The sequence below is a fragment of the Rutidosis leptorrhynchoides genome, chromosome 11 (assembly GCF_046630445.1).
Source record: "Rutidosis leptorrhynchoides isolate AG116_Rl617_1_P2 chromosome 11, CSIRO_AGI_Rlap_v1, whole genome shotgun sequence".
Classification (NCBI taxonomy): Eukaryota; Viridiplantae; Streptophyta; class Magnoliopsida; order Asterales; family Asteraceae; genus Rutidosis; species Rutidosis leptorrhynchoides.
The window spans coordinates 238,966,698-238,984,437 of NC_092343.1; the positions used below are offsets into that span (position 1 = coordinate 238,966,698).

Below are 17,740 nucleotides of genomic sequence, written 5' to 3' on the forward strand. Positions count from 1 at the left end.
AGTTCAAGGACCTGAGAAAAACATAGAGAATCTGTCAACGAAAACGTTGGTGAAATCATAGGTTTAAATAAGTAATTGAGTAAAAGTAAAGTAAGCTGAACCACAAGGTTTGTAAAGTTGAAATAATAGTAAGACATTCTAAAAGTTAATATTCACGAGCACCCAATTATCAAAGCTTAACATGTAGTGACCCGAACTTTTCCATGTTTATATATATTAATTGAGATTGATGTTTACATGATTAAATGTTTCCAACATGTTAAGCAATCAAACTTGTTAAGACTTGATTAATTGAAATAGGTTTCATATAGACAATTGACCACCCAAGTTGACCGGTGATTCACGAACGTTAAAACTTGTAAAAAAACTATATGATGACATATATATGGTTATATATATAGTTAACATGATATTTTGATAAGTAAACATATCATTAATTATATTAACAATGAACTACATATGTAAAAACAAGACTACTAACTTAATGATTTTGAAACGAGACATATATGTAACGTTTATCGTTGTAACGACATTTAATGTATATATATCATATTAAGAGATATTCGTACATCATAATATCATGATAATATAATAATTTAAAATCTCTTTTGATATTATAAACATTGGGTTAACAACATTTAACAAGATCGTTAACCTAAAGGTTTCAAAACAACACTTACATGTAACGACTAACGATGACTTAACGACTCAGTTAAAATGTATATACATGTAGTGTTTTAATATGTATTTATACACTTTTGAAAGACTTCAATACACTTATCAAAATACTTCTACTTAACAAAAATGCTTACAATTACATTCTCGTTCAGTTTCATCAACAATTCTACTCGTATGCACCCGTATTCGTACTCGTACAATACACAGCTTTTAGATGTATGTACTATTGGTATATACACTCCAATGATCAGCTCTTAGCAGCCCATGTGAGTCACCTAACACATGTGGGAACCATCATTTGTCAACTAGCATGAAATATCTCATAAGATTACAAAAATATGAGTAATCATTCATGACTTATTTACATGAAAACAAAATTACATATCCTTTATATCTAATCCATACACCAACGACCAAAAACACCTACAAACACTTTCATTCTTCAATTTTCTTCATCTAATTGAACTCTCTCAAGTTCTATCTTCAAGTTCTAAGTGTTCTTCATAAATTCCAAAAGTTCTAGTTTCATAAAATCAAGAATACTTTCAAGTTTGCTAGCTCACTTCCAACCTTGTAAGGTGATCATCCAACCTCAAGAAATCTTTGTTTCTTACAGTAGGTTATCATTCTAATACAAGGTAATAATCATATTCAAACTTTGGTTCAATTTCTACAACTATAACAATCTTATTTCAAGTGATGATCTTACTTGAACTTGTTTTCGTGTCATGATTTTGCTTCAAGAACTTTGAGCCATCCAAGGATCCATTGAAGCTAGATCCATTTTTCTCTTTTCCAGTAGGTTCATCCAAGGAACTTAAGGTAGTAATGATGTTCATAACATCATTCGATTCATACATATAAAGCTATCTTATTCGAAGGTTTAAACTTGTAATCACTAGAACATAGTTTAGTTAATTCTAAACTTGTTCGCAAACAAAAGTTAATCCTTCTAACTTGACTTTTAAAATCAACTAAACACATGTTCTATATCTATATGATATGCTAACTTAATGATTTAAAACCTGGAAACACGAAAAACACCGTAAAACCGGATTTACGCCGTCGTAGTAACACCGCGGGCTGTTTTGGGTTAGTTAATTAAAAACTATGATAAACTTTGATTTAAAAGTTGTTATTCTGAGAAAATGATTTTTATTATGAACATGAAACTATATCCAAAAATTATGGTTAAACTCAAAGTGGAAGTATGTTTTCTAAAATGGTCATCTAGACGTCGTTCTTTCGACTGAAATGACTACCTTTACAAAAACGACTTGTAACTTATTTTTCCGACTAGAAACCTATACTTTTTTTGTTTAGATTCATAAAATAGAGTTCAATATGAAACCATAGCAATTTGATTCACTCAAAACGGATTTAAAATGAAGAAGTTATGGGTAAAACAAGATTGGATAATTTTTCTCATTTTAGCTACGTGAAAATTGGTAACAAATCTATTCCAACCATAACTTAATCAACTTGTATTATATATTATGTAATCTTGAGATACCATAGACACGTATACAATGTTTCGACCTATCATGTCGACACATCTATATATATTTCGGAACAACCATAGACACTCTATATGTGAATGTTGGAGTTAGCTATACAGGGTTGAGGTTGATTCCAAAATATATATAGCTTGAGTTGTGATCAATACTGAGATACGTATACACTGGGTCGTGGATTGATTCAAGATAATATTTATCGATTTATTTCTGTACATCTAACTGTGGACAACTAGTTGTAGGTTACTAACGAGGACAGCTGACTTAATAAACTTAAAACATCAAAATATATTAAAAGTGTTGTAAATATATTTTGAACATACTTTGATATATATGTATATATTGTTATAGGTTCGTGAATCAACCAGTGGCCAAGTCTTACTTCCCGACGAAGTAAAAATCTGTGAAAGTGAGTTATAGTCCCACTTTTAAAATCTAATATTTTTGGGATGAGAATACATGCAGGTTTTATAAATGATTTACAAAATAGACACAAGTACGTGAAACTACATTCTATGGTTGAATTATCGAAATCGAATATGCCCCTTTTTATTAAGTCTGGTAATCTAAGAATTAGGGAACAGACACCCTAATTGACGCGAATCCTAAAGATAGATCTATTGGGCCTAACAAACCCCATCCAAAGTACCGGATGCTTTAGTACTTCGAAATTTATATCATATCCGAAGGGTGTCCCGGAATGATGGGGATATTCTTATATATGCATCTTGTTATTGTCGGTTACCAGGTGTTCACCATATGAATGATTTTTATCTCTATGTATGGGATGTGTATTGAAATATGAAATCTTGTGGTCTATTGTTACGATTTGATATATATAGGTTAAACCTATAACTCACCAACATTTTTGTTGACGTTTTAAGCATGTTTATTCTCAGGTGATTATTAAGAGCTTCCGCTGTCGCATACTTAAATAAGGACAAGAATTGGAGTCCATGCTTGTATGATATTGTGTAAAAACTGCATTCAAGAAACTTATTTTGTTGTAACATATTTGTATTGTAAACCATTATGTAATGGTCGTGTGTAAACAGGATATTTTAGATTATCATTATTTGATAATCTACGTAAAGTTTTTTTAAACCTTTATTGATGAAATAAAGGTTATGGTTTGTTTAAAAATGAATGCAGTCTTTGAAAAACGTCTCATATAGAGGTCAAAACCTCGCAACGAAATCAATTAATATGGAACGTTTTTAATCAATAAGAACGGGACATTTCAGTTGGTATCCGAGCGTTGGTCTTAGAGAACCAGAAAATTTGCATTAGTGTGTCTTATCGAGTTTGTTAGGATGCATTAGTGAGTCTGGACTTCGACCGTGTTTTCTTTAAAAATGATTGCTTAACATTTTTGTTGGAAACTATATATTTTTAACATATGAATATTATGTGATATATTAATCTCTTAACGTGTTTGATATTATGTGATAGATGTCTACCTCTAGAACAAGTCCCATTGACTCACCTAATAATAATGAAGAGTCAAATGTAAATTGGAATGATTTGTGGACTGATTCACAAGTTCCCGAAGAGGAACCGGAAGAAGAGTCGGAACCGGAAGAAGAATCGGAACCGGAAGAAGAATCGGAACCGGAAGAAGAATCGGAACCGGATGAAGAAATAGAACCGGTGGGGGAAATAATAAAACGGTTAAGTAAAAGAAAATCCTCAACCAACCGACCAAAGTTAATTATGGTCAATGGTGTTTCCGCCAAGGAAGCAAAATATTGGGAGGATTACCAATTCTCCGATGAATCGGATTCCGACGAGAATTCCGATGATGTTATAGAAATTACCCCAACTGAATTTAAAAAGGCAAAAGAAAATAATAAGGGAAAGGGCTTAAAAATAGAGAAATCTAATTCCAACCCTGATGAACTTTATATGTATCGTCAACCCCCGAAGTCCTTAAGTTGTAACAATGACCCGGGAACCTCTAAACCACCAGGTTTTTCTAAACCAATGTGGACAACGACGGCTCGTATTAGGGGAACATCATATATCCCTAGAAACTTGGCAAAACGAACCAAAACCGAAGAAGAAGAAACGAGCGAGTCGGAATAAGATAGTTGTATTCGTGTGGTGTAATATATGTAATATAGTGTTCTTATGCTTTATGATATATGTAAAAATTGCTTGTATTAATAAGTATTTTTTTTATGAAACTAACTCTTGTCTATTTTACAGTTTAAAAACACAAAATGGATAGACAACCCAATATTTTAAGAGACCTACCCGGAGACATGATTGATGAAATCTTGTCTAGAGTCGGCCAGAATTCTTCGGCACAACTATTTAAGGCGAGATCAGTTTGTAAGACATTCGAAGAACGTTCCAAGAATGTCTTGGTTTATAAGAGACTTTCGTTTGAAAGATGGGGGATATCACATTGGGAAACCCATAAGTTACGATGTGTTTACTTTGACGCATATATTGCGGGGAACCCAAATGCTATTTTACGCAACGGGTTAAGAAATTATTTTGACTCAATATATCCGAATATTGGACTTCGTGATTTAGAAAAAGCGGCTAACATGCAACATAAAGAAGCATGTTATGCTTACGGATTAGTAATGTTCGCTTCTCACCAAAGTGAGAACAAGAACATCGGGCTACAACTATTAAACAAAACGTTTCCACAAGTGACGGAGTCGGTAATTGGGGTAAGAAATGAGGTTTTTAGATTATTACGGGACTGTTGGACATTACGTAACCCTCGTCCCTTTGATGACATTACAACACGCTGTCTTATCAACGGCCATAACGGTTATGTTGCACAAGACCAAGGATGGGAAGTAGTCCTAGTAAAACCAGAATGCATGACTTGTTTCTGGACGTATGAATTACGTGTCTTTATTGCCTTTGCCGAACGACTTGTGTACTAGCTAGAATTGTCTTCACAACTATCTTGTATCAAAGTTATTGTGTGCTATATTTCATGCTTTATGTAAAATAAGCGGTATTGTAAGTTTGTAAAATATTGTATAAAAGTTTGAACGCGAAATATTATTACAATCAGTTTTTCATATAGAATTGTAGTAGTTGAATTGTATATTAGCTACTAAGTATGAACTTAACGGGTAGGTACTACCCGAATTTAAACTTATAAAACGCTAATATGAAGAAAAAGCTTTTATAAATGAGTTCATATTATGCTACAAAATACTATTAACTACTCTTAATATTCTGTATGATTAACTTGTTCCATTTAACTATTTTGAAGGAAATGGCACCGACTACTCGACACACCGTGAATATGAATGAAGAGGAATTCCGTACTTTTCTAGCTTCAAACATAGCCGCAGTACAGGCTGCGCTACATACCAACAATAACCTTGGATCTAGCAGTACAGGAAATCGTGTAGGATGCACCTACAAAGAATTCACTGCCTGCAAACCTTTGGAATTTGATGGAACCGAAGGACCGATCGGATTGAAACGGTGGACCGAGAAGGTTGAATCGGTGTTTGCCATAAGTAAGTGTACTGAAGAGGACAAAGTGAAGTACGCTACGCATACCTTTACAGGTTCTGCGTTAACATGGTGGAATACCTATCTAGAGCAAGTGGGACAAGACGATGCGTACGCACTACCGTGGTCAGCATTCAAGCACTTGATGAACGAGAAGTACCGTCCCAGAACCGAGGTCAATAAGCTCAAGACAGAACTTAGAGGGTTACGAACCCAAGGATTTGATATTACCACGTACGAAAGACGATTCACAGAATTGTGCCTATTGTGTCCGGGAGCATTCGAAGATGAGGAAGAGAAGATCGACGCGTTTGTGAAAGGATTACCGGAAAGAATCCAAGAAGATATAAGTTCACACGAGCCCGCCTCCATACAACAGGCATGTAGAATGGCTCACAAACTAGTGAACCAGATTGAAGAAAGAATTAAAGAACAGACTGCTGAAGAGGCCAATGTGAAGCAAGTCAAAAGAAAGTGGGAGGAAAACGGTGATAAGAATCACCAATACAACAACAACAGCAATTATAACAATAATCGCAACAACTATCCTAACAATCGCAACATCAATCGCAGCTACAACAAACGGCCCAACAACAACAACAACAACAACAGCAACCACAACAATCATCTTAACAACAATAATAACCGCAACAACAACAACAATCAGAAGCCGCTATGCCAAAGGTGTGAAAAGTATCACTCGGGGTTCTGCACCAAATTTTGCAACAAGTGTAAAAGAAATGGTCATAGCGCGGCGAAGTGTGATGTCTACGGACCAGGGGTTAATAGAACGAAAGGAACAAATGGTGTCGGAACGAGTAATGGTGGAGCAAGTAGTGTCGGAGCAAGTTATGCCAATGTAGTTTGTTATAAATGTGGAAAACCGGGCCACATTATTAGAAATTGTCCGAACCAGGAGAACACAAATGGACAAGGCCGCGGAAGAGTTTTCAATATTAATGCGGCAGAGGCACAGGAAGACCCGGAGCTTGTTACGGGTACGTTTCTTATTGACAATAAATCTGCTTACGTTTTATTTGATTCGGGTGCGGATAGAAGCTATATGAGTAGAGATTTTTGTGCTAAATTAAGTTGTCCATTGACGCCTTTGGATAGTAAATTTTTACTCGAATTAGCAAATGGTAAATTAATTTCAGCAGATAATATATGTCGGAATCGAGAAATTAAACTGGTTAGCGAAACATTTAAGATTGATTTGATACCAGTAGAGTTAGGGAGTTTTGATGTGATAATCGGTATGGACTGGTTGAAAGAAGTGAAAGCAGAGATCGTCTGTTACAAAAATGCAATTCGCATTATACGAGAAAAAGGAAAACCCTTAATGGTGTACGGAGAAAAGGGCAACACGAAGCTACATCTTATTAGTAATTTGAAGGCACAAAAACTAATAAGAAAAGGTTGCTATGCTGTTCTAGCACACGTCGAGAAAGTACAAACTGAAGAAAAGAGCATCAATGATGTTCCCATTGCAAAAGAATTTCCCGATGTATTTCCGAAAGAATTACCGGGATTACCCCCACATCGATCCGTTGAATTTCAAATAGATCTTGTACCAGGAGCTGCACCAATAGCTCGTGCTCCTTACAGACTCGCACCCAGCGAGATGAAAGAACTACAAAGCCAATTACAAGAACTTTTAGAGCGTGGTTTCATTCGACCAAGCACATCACCGTGGGGAGCTCCTGTTTTGTTTGTCAAGAAGAAAGATGGTACATTCAGGTTGTGTATCGACTACCGAGAGTTGAACAAACTTACCATCAAGAACCGCTACCCACTACCGAGAATCGACGACTTATTTGATCAACTACAAGGCTCGTCTGTTTATTCAAAGATTGACTTACGTTCCGGGTATCATCAAATGCGGGTGAAAGAAGATGATATTCCAAAGACTGCTTTCAGAACACGTTACGGTCATTACGAGTTTATGGTCATGCCGTTTGGTTTAACTAATGCACCAGCTGTGTTCATGGACCTTATGAACCGAGTGTGTGGACCATACCTTGACAAGTTTGTCATTGTTTTCATTGATGACATACTTATTTACTCAAAGAATGACCAAGAACACGGTGAACATTTGAGAAAGGTGTTAGAAGTATTGAGGAAGGAAGAATTGTACGCTAAGTTTTCAAAGTGTGCATTTTGGTTGGAAGAAGTTCAATTCCTCGGTCACATAGTGAACAAAGAAGGTATTAAGGTGGATCCGGCAAAGATAGAAACTGTTGAAAAGTGGGAAACCCCGAAAACTCCGAAACACATACGCCAGTTTTTAGGACTAGCTGGTTACTACAGAAGGTTCATCCAAGACTTTTCCAGAATAGCAAAACCCTTGACTGCATTAACGCATAAAGGGAAGAAATTTGAATGGAATGATGAACAAGAGAAAGCGTTTCAGTTATTGAAGAAAAAGCTAACTACGGCACCTATATTGTCATTGCCTGAAGGGAATGATGATTTTGTGATTTATTGTGACGCATCAAAGCAAGGTCTCGGTTGTGTATTAATGCAACGAACGAAGGTGATTGCTTATGCGTCTAGACAATTGAAGATTCACGAACAAAATTATACGACGCATGATTTGGAATTAGGCGCGGTTGTTTTTGCATTAAAGACTTGGAGGCACTACTTATACGGGGTCAAAAGTATTATATATACCGACCACAAAAGTCTTCAACACATATTTAATCAGAAACAACTGAATATGAGGCAGCGTAGGTGGATTGAATTATTGAATGATTACGATTTTGAGATTCGTTACCACCCGGGGAAGGCAAATGTGGTAGCCGATGCCTTGAGCAGGAAGGATAGAGAACCCATTCGAGTAAAATCTATGAATATAATGATTCATAATAACATTACTGCTCAAATAAAAGAGGCGCAACAAGGAGTTTTAAAAGAGGGAAATTTAAAGGATGAAATACCCAAAGGATCGGAGAAGCATCTTAATATTCGGGAAGACGGAACCCGGTATAGGGCTGAAAGGATTTGGGTACCAAAATTTGGAGATATGAGAGAAATGGTACTTAGAGAAGCTCATAAAACTAGATACTCAATACATCCTGGAACGGGGAAGATGTACAAGGATCTCAAGAAACATTTTTGGTGGCCGGGTATGAAAGCCGATGTTGCTAAATACGTAGGAGAATGTTTGACGTGTTCTAAGGTCAAAGCTGAGCATCAGAAACCATCAGGTCTACTTCAACAACCCGAAATCCCAGAATGGAAATGGGAAAACATTACCATGGATTTCATCACTAAATTGCCAAGGACTGCAAGTGGTTTTGATACTATTTGGGTAATAGTTGATCGTCTCACCAAATCAGCACACTTCCTACCAATAAGAGAAGATGACAAGATGGAGAAGTTAGCACGACTGTATTTGAAGGAAGTCGTCTCCAGACATGGAATACCAATCTCTATTATCTCTGATAGGGATGGCAGATTTATTTCAAGATTCTGGCAGACATTACAGCAAGCATTAGGAACTCGTCTAGATATGAGTACTGCCTATCATCCACAAACTGATGGGCAGAGCGAAAGGACGATACAAACGCTTGAAGACATGCTACGAGCATGTGTTATTGATTTCGGAAACAGTTGGGATCGACATCTACCGTTAGCAGAATTTTCCTACAACAACAGCTACCATTCAAGCATTGAGATGGCGCCGTTTGAAGCACTTTATGGTAGAAAGTGCAGGTCTCCGATTTGTTGGAGTGAGGTGGGGGATAGACAGATTACGGGTCCGGAGATTATACAAGAAACTACCGAGAAGATCATCCAAATTCAACAACGGTTGAAAACCGCCCAAAGTCGACAAAAGAGCTACGCTGACATTAAAAGAAAAGATATAGAATTTGAAATTGGAGAGATGGTCATGCTTAAAGTTTCACCTTGGAAAGGCGTTGTTCGATTTGGTAAACGAGGGAAATTAAATCCAAGGTATATTGGACCATTCAAGATTATTGATCGTGTCGGACCAGTAGCTTACCGACTTGAGTTACCTCAACAACTCGCAGCTGTACATAACACTTTCCACGTCTCGAATTTGAAGAAATGTTTTGCTAAAGAAGATCTCACTATTCCATTAGATGAAATCCAAATCAACGAAAAACTCCAATTCATCGAAGAACCCGTCGAAATAATGGATCGTGAGGTTAAAAGACTTAAGCAAAACAAGATACCAATTGTTAAGGTTCGATGGAATGCTCGTAGAGGACCCGAGTTCACCTGGGAGCGTGAAGATCAGATGAAGAAGAAATACCCGCATCTATTTCCAGAAGATTCGTCAACACCTTCAACAGCTTAAAATTTCGGGACGAAATTTATTTAACGGGTAGGTACTGTAGTGACCCGAACTTTTCCATGTTTATATATATTAATTGAGATTGATGTTTACATGATTAAATGTTTCCAACATGTTAAGCAATCAAACTTGTTAAGACTTGATTAATTGAAATAGGTTTCATATAGACAATTGACCACCCAAGTTGACCGGTGATTCACGAACGTTAAAACTTGTAAAAAAACTATATGATGACATATATATGGTTATATATATAGTTAACATGATATTTTGATAAGTAAACATATCATTAATTATATTAACAATGAACTACATATGTAAAAACAAGACTACTAACTTAATGATTTTGAAACGAGACATATATGTAACGTTTATCGTTGTAACGACATTTAATGTATATATATCATATTAAGAGATATTCGTACATCATAATATCATGATAATATAATAATTTAAAATCTCTTTTGATATTATAAACATTGGGTTAACAACATTTAACAAGATCGTTAACCTAAAGGTTTCAAAACAACACTTACATGTAACGACTAACGATGACTTAACGACTCAGTTAAAATGTATATACATGTAGTGTTTTAATATGTATTTATACACTTTTGAAAGACTTCAATACACTTATCAAAATACTTCTACTTAACAAAAATGCTTACAATTACATTCTCGTTCAGTTTCATCAACAATTCTACTCGTATGCACCCGTATTCGTACTCGTACAATACACAGCTTTTAGATGTATGTACTATTGGTATATACACTCCAATGATCAGCTCTTAGCAGCCCATGTGAGTCACCTAACACATGTGGGAACCATCATTTGTCAACTAGCATGAAATATCTCATAAGATTACAAAAATATGAGTAATCATTCATGACTTATTTACATGAAAACAAAATTACATATCCTTTATATCTAATCCATACACCAACGACCAAAAACACCTACAAACACTTTCATTCTTCAATTTTCTTCATCTAATTGAACTCTCTCAAGTTCTATCTTCAAGTTCTAAGTGTTCTTCATAAATTCCAAAAGTTCTAGTTTCATAAAATCAAGAATACTTTCAAGTTTGCTAGCTCACTTCCAACCTTGTAAGGTGATCATCCAACCTCAAGAAATCTTTGTTTCTTACAGTAGGTTATCATTCTAATACAAGGTAATAATCATATTCAAACTTTGGTTCAATTTCTACAACTATAACAATCTTATTTCAAGTGATGATCTTACTTGAACTTGTTTTCGTGTCATGATTTTGCTTCAAGAACTTTGAGCCATCCAAGGATCCATTGAAGCTAGATCCATTTTTCTCTTTTCCAGTAGGTTCATCCAAGGAACTTAAGGTAGTAATGATGTTCATAACATCATTCGATTCATACATATAAAGCTATCTTATTCGAAGGTTTAAACTTGTAATCACTAGAACATAGTTTAGTTAATTCTAAACTTGTTCGCAAACAAAAGTTAATCCTTCTAACTTGACTTTTAAAATCAACTAAACACATGTTCTATATCTATATGATATGCTAACTTAATGATTTAAAACCTGGAAACACGAAAAACACCGTAAAACCGGATTTACGCCGTCGTAGTAACACCGCGGGCTGTTTTGGGTTAGTTAATTAAAAACTATGATAAACTTTGATTTAAAAGTTGTTATTCTGAGAAAATGATTTTTATTATGAACATGAAACTATATCCAAAAATTATGGTTAAACTCAAAGTGGAAGTATGTTTTCTAAAATGGTCATCTAGACGTCGTTCTTTCGACTGAAATGACTACCTTTACAAAAACGACTTGTAACTTATTTTTCCGACTAGAAACCTATACTTTTTTTGTTTAGATTCATAAAATAGAGTTCAATATGAAACCATAGCAATTTGATTCACTCAAAACGGATTTAAAATGAAGAAGTTATGGGTAAAACAAGATTGGATAATTTTTCTCATTTTAGCTACGTGAAAATTGGTAACAAATCTATTCCAACCATAACTTAATCAACTTGTATTATATATTATGTAATCTTGAGATACCATAGACACGTATACAATGTTTCGACCTATCATGTCGACACATCTATATATATTTCGGAACAACCATAGACACTCTATATGTGAATGTTGGAGTTAGCTATACAGGGTTGAGGTTGATTCCAAAATATATATAGTTTGAGTTGTGATCAATACTGAGATACGTATACACTGGGTCGTGGATTGATTCAAGATAATATTTATCGATTTATTTCTGTACATCTAACTGTGGACAACTAGTTGTAGGTTACTAACGAGGACAGCTGACTTAATAAACTTAAAACATCAAAATATATTAAAAGTGTTGTAAATATATTTTGAACATACTTTGATATATATGTATATATTGTTATAGGTTCGTGAATCAACCAGTGGCCAAGTCTTACTTCCCGACGAAGTAAAAATCTGTGAAAGTGAGTTATAGTCCCACTTTTAAAATCTAATATTTTTGGGATGAGAATACATGCAGGTTTTATAAATGATTTACAAAATAGACACAAGTACGTGAAACTACATTCTATGGTTGAATTATCGAAATCGAATATGCCCCTTTTTATTAAGTCTGGTAATCTAAGAATTAGGGAACAGACACCCTAATTGACGCGAATCCTAAAGATAGATCTATTGGGCCTAACAAACCCCATCCAAAGTACCGGATGCTTTAGTACTTCGAAATTTATATCATATCCGAAGGGTGTCCCGGAATGATGGGGATATTCTTATATATGCATCTTGTTATTGTCGGTTACCAGGTGTTCACCATATGAATGATTTTTATCTCTATGTATGGGATGTGTATTGAAATATGAAATCTTGTGGTCTATTGTTACGATTTGATATATATAGGTTAAACCTATAACTCACCAACATTTTTGTTGACGTTTTAAGCATGTTTATTCTCAGGTGATTATTAAGAGCTTCCGCTGTCGCATACTTAAATAAGGACAAGAATTGGAGTCCATGCTTGTATGATATTGTGTAAAAACTGCATTCAAGAAACTTATTTTGTTGTAACATATTTGTATTGTAAACCATTATGTAATGGTCGTGTGTAAACAGGATATTTTAGATTATCATTATTTGATAATCTACGTAAAGTTTTTTTAAACCTTTATTGATGAAATAAAGGTTATGGTTTGTTTAAAAATGAATGCAGTCTTTGAAAAACGTCTCATATAGAGGTCAAAACCTCGCAACGAAATCAATTAATATGGAACGTTTTTAATCAATAAGAACGGGACATTTCATAACATTCCGTCCGTTGATACCCCATTAATAGTGCTAAAACAACACTGTTTCTCGAAAATATATTTCATCTGTGGACGGTAGCGAACCGTCCGAGATGAGGGTTTGTCAAACCCATATGGCCATACAACATAAGTTCACGCCTACGCTTACACACTGCAAGAGTACTAATGATAATTGAATTGAGGATTTTGTTCTAAACTCGTATGTAGAATGTTTGTTTTCCTGTGCTTGTGTTCACTTAGTTTAAATGAAACGTTTATGTTTTTCCATCCCAAATATAAGTTCAAAAAGAGTAAAAGTGGGACTATGATCTCACCTTTGATTGCAAGAGTAAACAAGTACCTCGACAAGTAACGTGTGCAAGGACAATGCTAGTCTTGACCTAAACAAATAGGTTGTATCAATAACGATAGTCACGAAGGGTCAAAGATGTTCAATTAATCCTATGGCTCGACACGACTCGATTATGTAGCATGTGAATCAAATTGTCAAGTTTCATGCAAGATACGAGTATAGAATCATGTTAGAAAGATTGCATAATCAATTGGTTAAGTTTGACAAAAAGTCAAACTTTGGTCGGTCAAAGTCAACGAAAAAGTCAACATGTTCGGGTCGGGTCCCGAACAAATTTTCTATGCTAATTATTCATATATAAGCATGTTAGAACAAGTTGCATGTGAATTGGAAGTCTAGAACATGCCAAACATTTTTCGTATTTGGGACATGGAGGTCAGAATCTGGCCCCCCTTTATGTCGCGCCGCGACAGGTATTGGCCGCGTCGAGGCATTAGCCGGGTGCTGGCACCTGGTCTGTTTCACTTGTCCAAACTTGATCAAACTTTCAAACAAGCATAAAACACAAACCGCAAACACTTAGGACTCGCACCTTATATCGTTAGAAAGCTCTTTTGACGTAGAATGCAACTAAACACAATTCATCAACCAAAAACATCATTTGCAATAACCGAATTTCTAGCTTAAATGATCAATCAATGCACCTCATTAAATGTTCATGCTCATCAATGCACATTTATGATTCGCGCATTTAATGCATACATTCAATACGCCGTTTTGTAGATAATCAAGCATACAATACAACTAACTACTTACTAACAATAATTCATGGCATTCAATGCATCAAATATCCACTTCAAGTTCATCAAACCCTAACCCAAAATCACCAAAATCACTAATCAAGTTTATAGAGTTTTCTCATGCAACCTACACATCAAATTGAAGCTAGTAACACTAGGAACACATTTAATACATGCATCTATAACATTTAACAACATTTAATCATCTAAAACTCAAGATTAAACACACCCATTTGACTAGTTCATGCTAGTTACTTCCAAACAACAAATCAAGCAATTCAAACACATAATCATGTTAGACTTGAGCCATAGACACTAATTAACAACTTTATAACTCAAAAACATCAAGAACACAAAATCTAGTGATTTTAGAAAGTTACCCAAATTAGATGAAATCGGTATGGAATCGAAGAGGAAGATGCAAGGATTGCAAATATGTAATTTGTTTGGATTGAAGCTTGATCGATTTGAAATGGATGATGATTTCCTTTTTGAAGAATTAGAGAAAATGGTGGAAGTAATTAAGAAAAAGAGAAATGAAATGGAAAAGAGTGGGGAGGTGGTTGACTAGTCAAAAAGCTAGTCACCACTTTGGTGTTTTGGCGAAACTAGTCCCTCGAGTTCGGTTGCGGGTGCGTTAAATTACCTAAACATGATAATTAAAAACGTGTATTAACGGGAGATGTTATAAACATATAACGGAGTTTAAAATAGTATAACGGAAAAAGGCGGGATGTTACAAAATATCATAACATGCACAAACAATTTTGTATATATAATGAAAAACAAATGAGACAATATTTTTTAATGTGTCATGTTTGAGATATAATTATTACCCTGTATTGTTCGCGAAATTTCTCAAAAAATGTTTCATCTGTGGATGCATCTTTGACTGTATAGTTCTCTAGGGTATACTTTTTGTTGTAAGGCTTAACATCCACCTTCAATAGAAGATTCTGACCCAATAATGCTTCCAACTCTGAGGGGTGGTCCTCGTCTTCAGGTAATGACTTTTGGAGCTCGTAAGCGGATTTGGTAACAAACTTTTTGACAACAGTTTCAAAGATAGTAACTGTGGCAACTCCAGTATCATCTGACACGCGCACACTAACTGTGAACCTGTTTTTTGGATGAAATGCATTCTGTAAGTTTCAAACGTTTATATGTATATGAATGACACTGTTTTTTTCAGTATGTGTAACATAAGTAGCTGATATGAGTAAGTTTTCAAGTTATTGTATTAGATACCTTAGAGCAACTTGTGGGTTATCGCCACAATAACTGCAATTACACTTTAACATCAACTGCTGATCAATGTCGAGTGTAAGATCAACATCATTAGATTTTGATTTTGCTGTTCTATGGCATTTCTTACAGGCGATGTACGACCACATACTGTCTGGTTCAATGGCAATGATATCAGCTGTAACAACATAAACTCCCTCCTATAAAAGAACATAGTTATGTGGTAGTTGTTAGTTAAATATAAGAGCAAAACACTATGAGCACTACAAAAATGTAATTTGGAAACAACGAAAAATAGCCTGACATTATTGTATGACAAGTCAGCACATCCAACACATGTAACATTTTCGAACCACTCATCTAGAGGTTTCCCTTTAGGTGTCAAGGTTGGTGTCAGCGAAGGTGCGAAAGATGTCTCTGCACCATTCTCTTCGTGATTGGCAAGAAATCTGCAACCATTGTATAATGAATTAGTATGACAGAATAATATGTATGACAAAGTGTATAAAGACGTATTTTAAGGAATAAAAAGAAGGTTAATATGTAATTAAATACAACCGTGTCCTAAAGTCAGTGATAATAGGTAAGTTGGTGTCGAAAAACAATCTGGTGTGACTCCAGTCACTACCAACAGTTAGCTGAGCTGCAGTTTATAAGATGGAGTAAGAAGAAAAGGTAAATGCCAATACAAATACAAAAATTTGGCTATGAAAGACATATGTAAATATATATATAGAAATATACATACGATTGTATTTTTTGGTTCTTCCAAACTGAATAAGCAGAATGATACACTGATTTTCATCGGTTTGTTTCATATGAGCAAAAAAATCAACCATATATTTAGCAAACAATGTGCATGAGACAATGGAACCACTGTCAAAACAAATAATAAGTATAATTACTTTTAATATAATAACAATATGAATATGAAATTTCAATTTGGAGAAAATTTTTGAAACAGTTACATTTTTAAGATATGGATGTTACTCTATATCCTTCAGTTCCAGATTGATGTATTTAGACTTTTCATCAGAGGTTGAACCATATGTTTTCGGTTCACGATCATAGTAGTGAACTTTACCAATCACATCTGTGAGATTTGTAAAACAAATATTAGAAATACACAATAAATGTAATATGGGTTAAGACTAAAGATAATTCAATTTAAATAAATTAAAATATCATAAATACAGAAGATTGATGATACCTGCAGTGTGTTTTTCTGGTAGTTGACATGAAATAAGATCCTCAAAAGGAATGAATCTGAAACCATCACTACCAGTCCGTTGATTGGAGGGCACAGGCACGACTGTTGTTTTGTTGATAAAGATTAACCTGATATCATGAGTCAAGTGATTCAGTTTGTTATTTGTGAATCGTTGAGTGCCAACATTTTTAAGAACATAATAATTCTGCTCCTTGAGAATATCCTCAAATTTGTTCTTATGATAATTCTTGAGTGTAATACCAATTCGATCACCCTGTAATAAGACTTATAAGCAGAAGAAAAAAAAAACATGACACATAAAAAGGAATAAAAATAAGGTGGATGTAGTAAAATAAAATAACCAAAAAAAAAACTGTAAGTGACAAACAAAAAAGTTAAGTCTTAACTAAAAGGAATATAGTTAGAAGTAACCTCATTGTCAGTAGCGATTACATCATGAAAAGGCTTTCCTTGATCAAAATTTGATTTGGACAACGTTTCAATACTAAGAATCCTGAGCATTGTAGTTACAGTCGGGTACCTTGGACTAATTGCTTTTACCAATAACATTTTTGATTCCATATGTAATAAACTGGAGGTTATTGATTACAGGAAAAGTTTTGATCGATAGAGGTTGAAAATTTGCTTTGAGAAGTTAAAGGTGATAAAACCGTATATATATATGAGATAAACTGAAAGATATTCGGTTACCAAAAAATGGGGAAGTTATTTTCAAATTTGATTACATGATAATTATATTGAGTGCGTAATTTTGGTGACAGTTGTTTTCTTTCCTATAAAAATGCAATAACAGCAGGACACTACAAATTATTTATTATCTATCTACGTATCTAATATATTTGATATTTAAATTAAATTTAAATTAAATAA

General features: G+C 34.6%; 1 protein-coding gene across 1 annotated transcript in view; it reads right to left on the minus strand.

Annotated features, from left to right (window-relative positions):
- Positions 1-17,419, minus strand: part of LOC139875473 (replication protein A 70 kDa DNA-binding subunit B-like) — a 45,269-nt gene extending 27,850 nt beyond the window's left edge. The window contains exons 1-8 of the mRNA XM_071862810.1: positions 17,282-17,419; positions 16,850-17,123; positions 16,630-16,732; positions 16,388-16,515; positions 16,198-16,282; positions 15,944-16,088; positions 15,643-15,839; positions 15,231-15,513 (exon numbers count right to left, since the gene is read on the minus strand). Of these exons, the coding sequence (XP_071718911.1) occupies positions 15,231-15,513; positions 15,643-15,839; positions 15,944-16,088; positions 16,198-16,282; positions 16,388-16,515; positions 16,630-16,732; positions 16,850-17,123; positions 17,282-17,419 (1,353 nt within the window). The remainder of the gene's footprint in view (positions 1-15,230; positions 15,514-15,642; positions 15,840-15,943; positions 16,089-16,197; positions 16,283-16,387; positions 16,516-16,629; positions 16,733-16,849; positions 17,124-17,281) is intronic.
- Between the last annotated feature and the right edge of the window lie 321 nt (positions 17,420-17,740).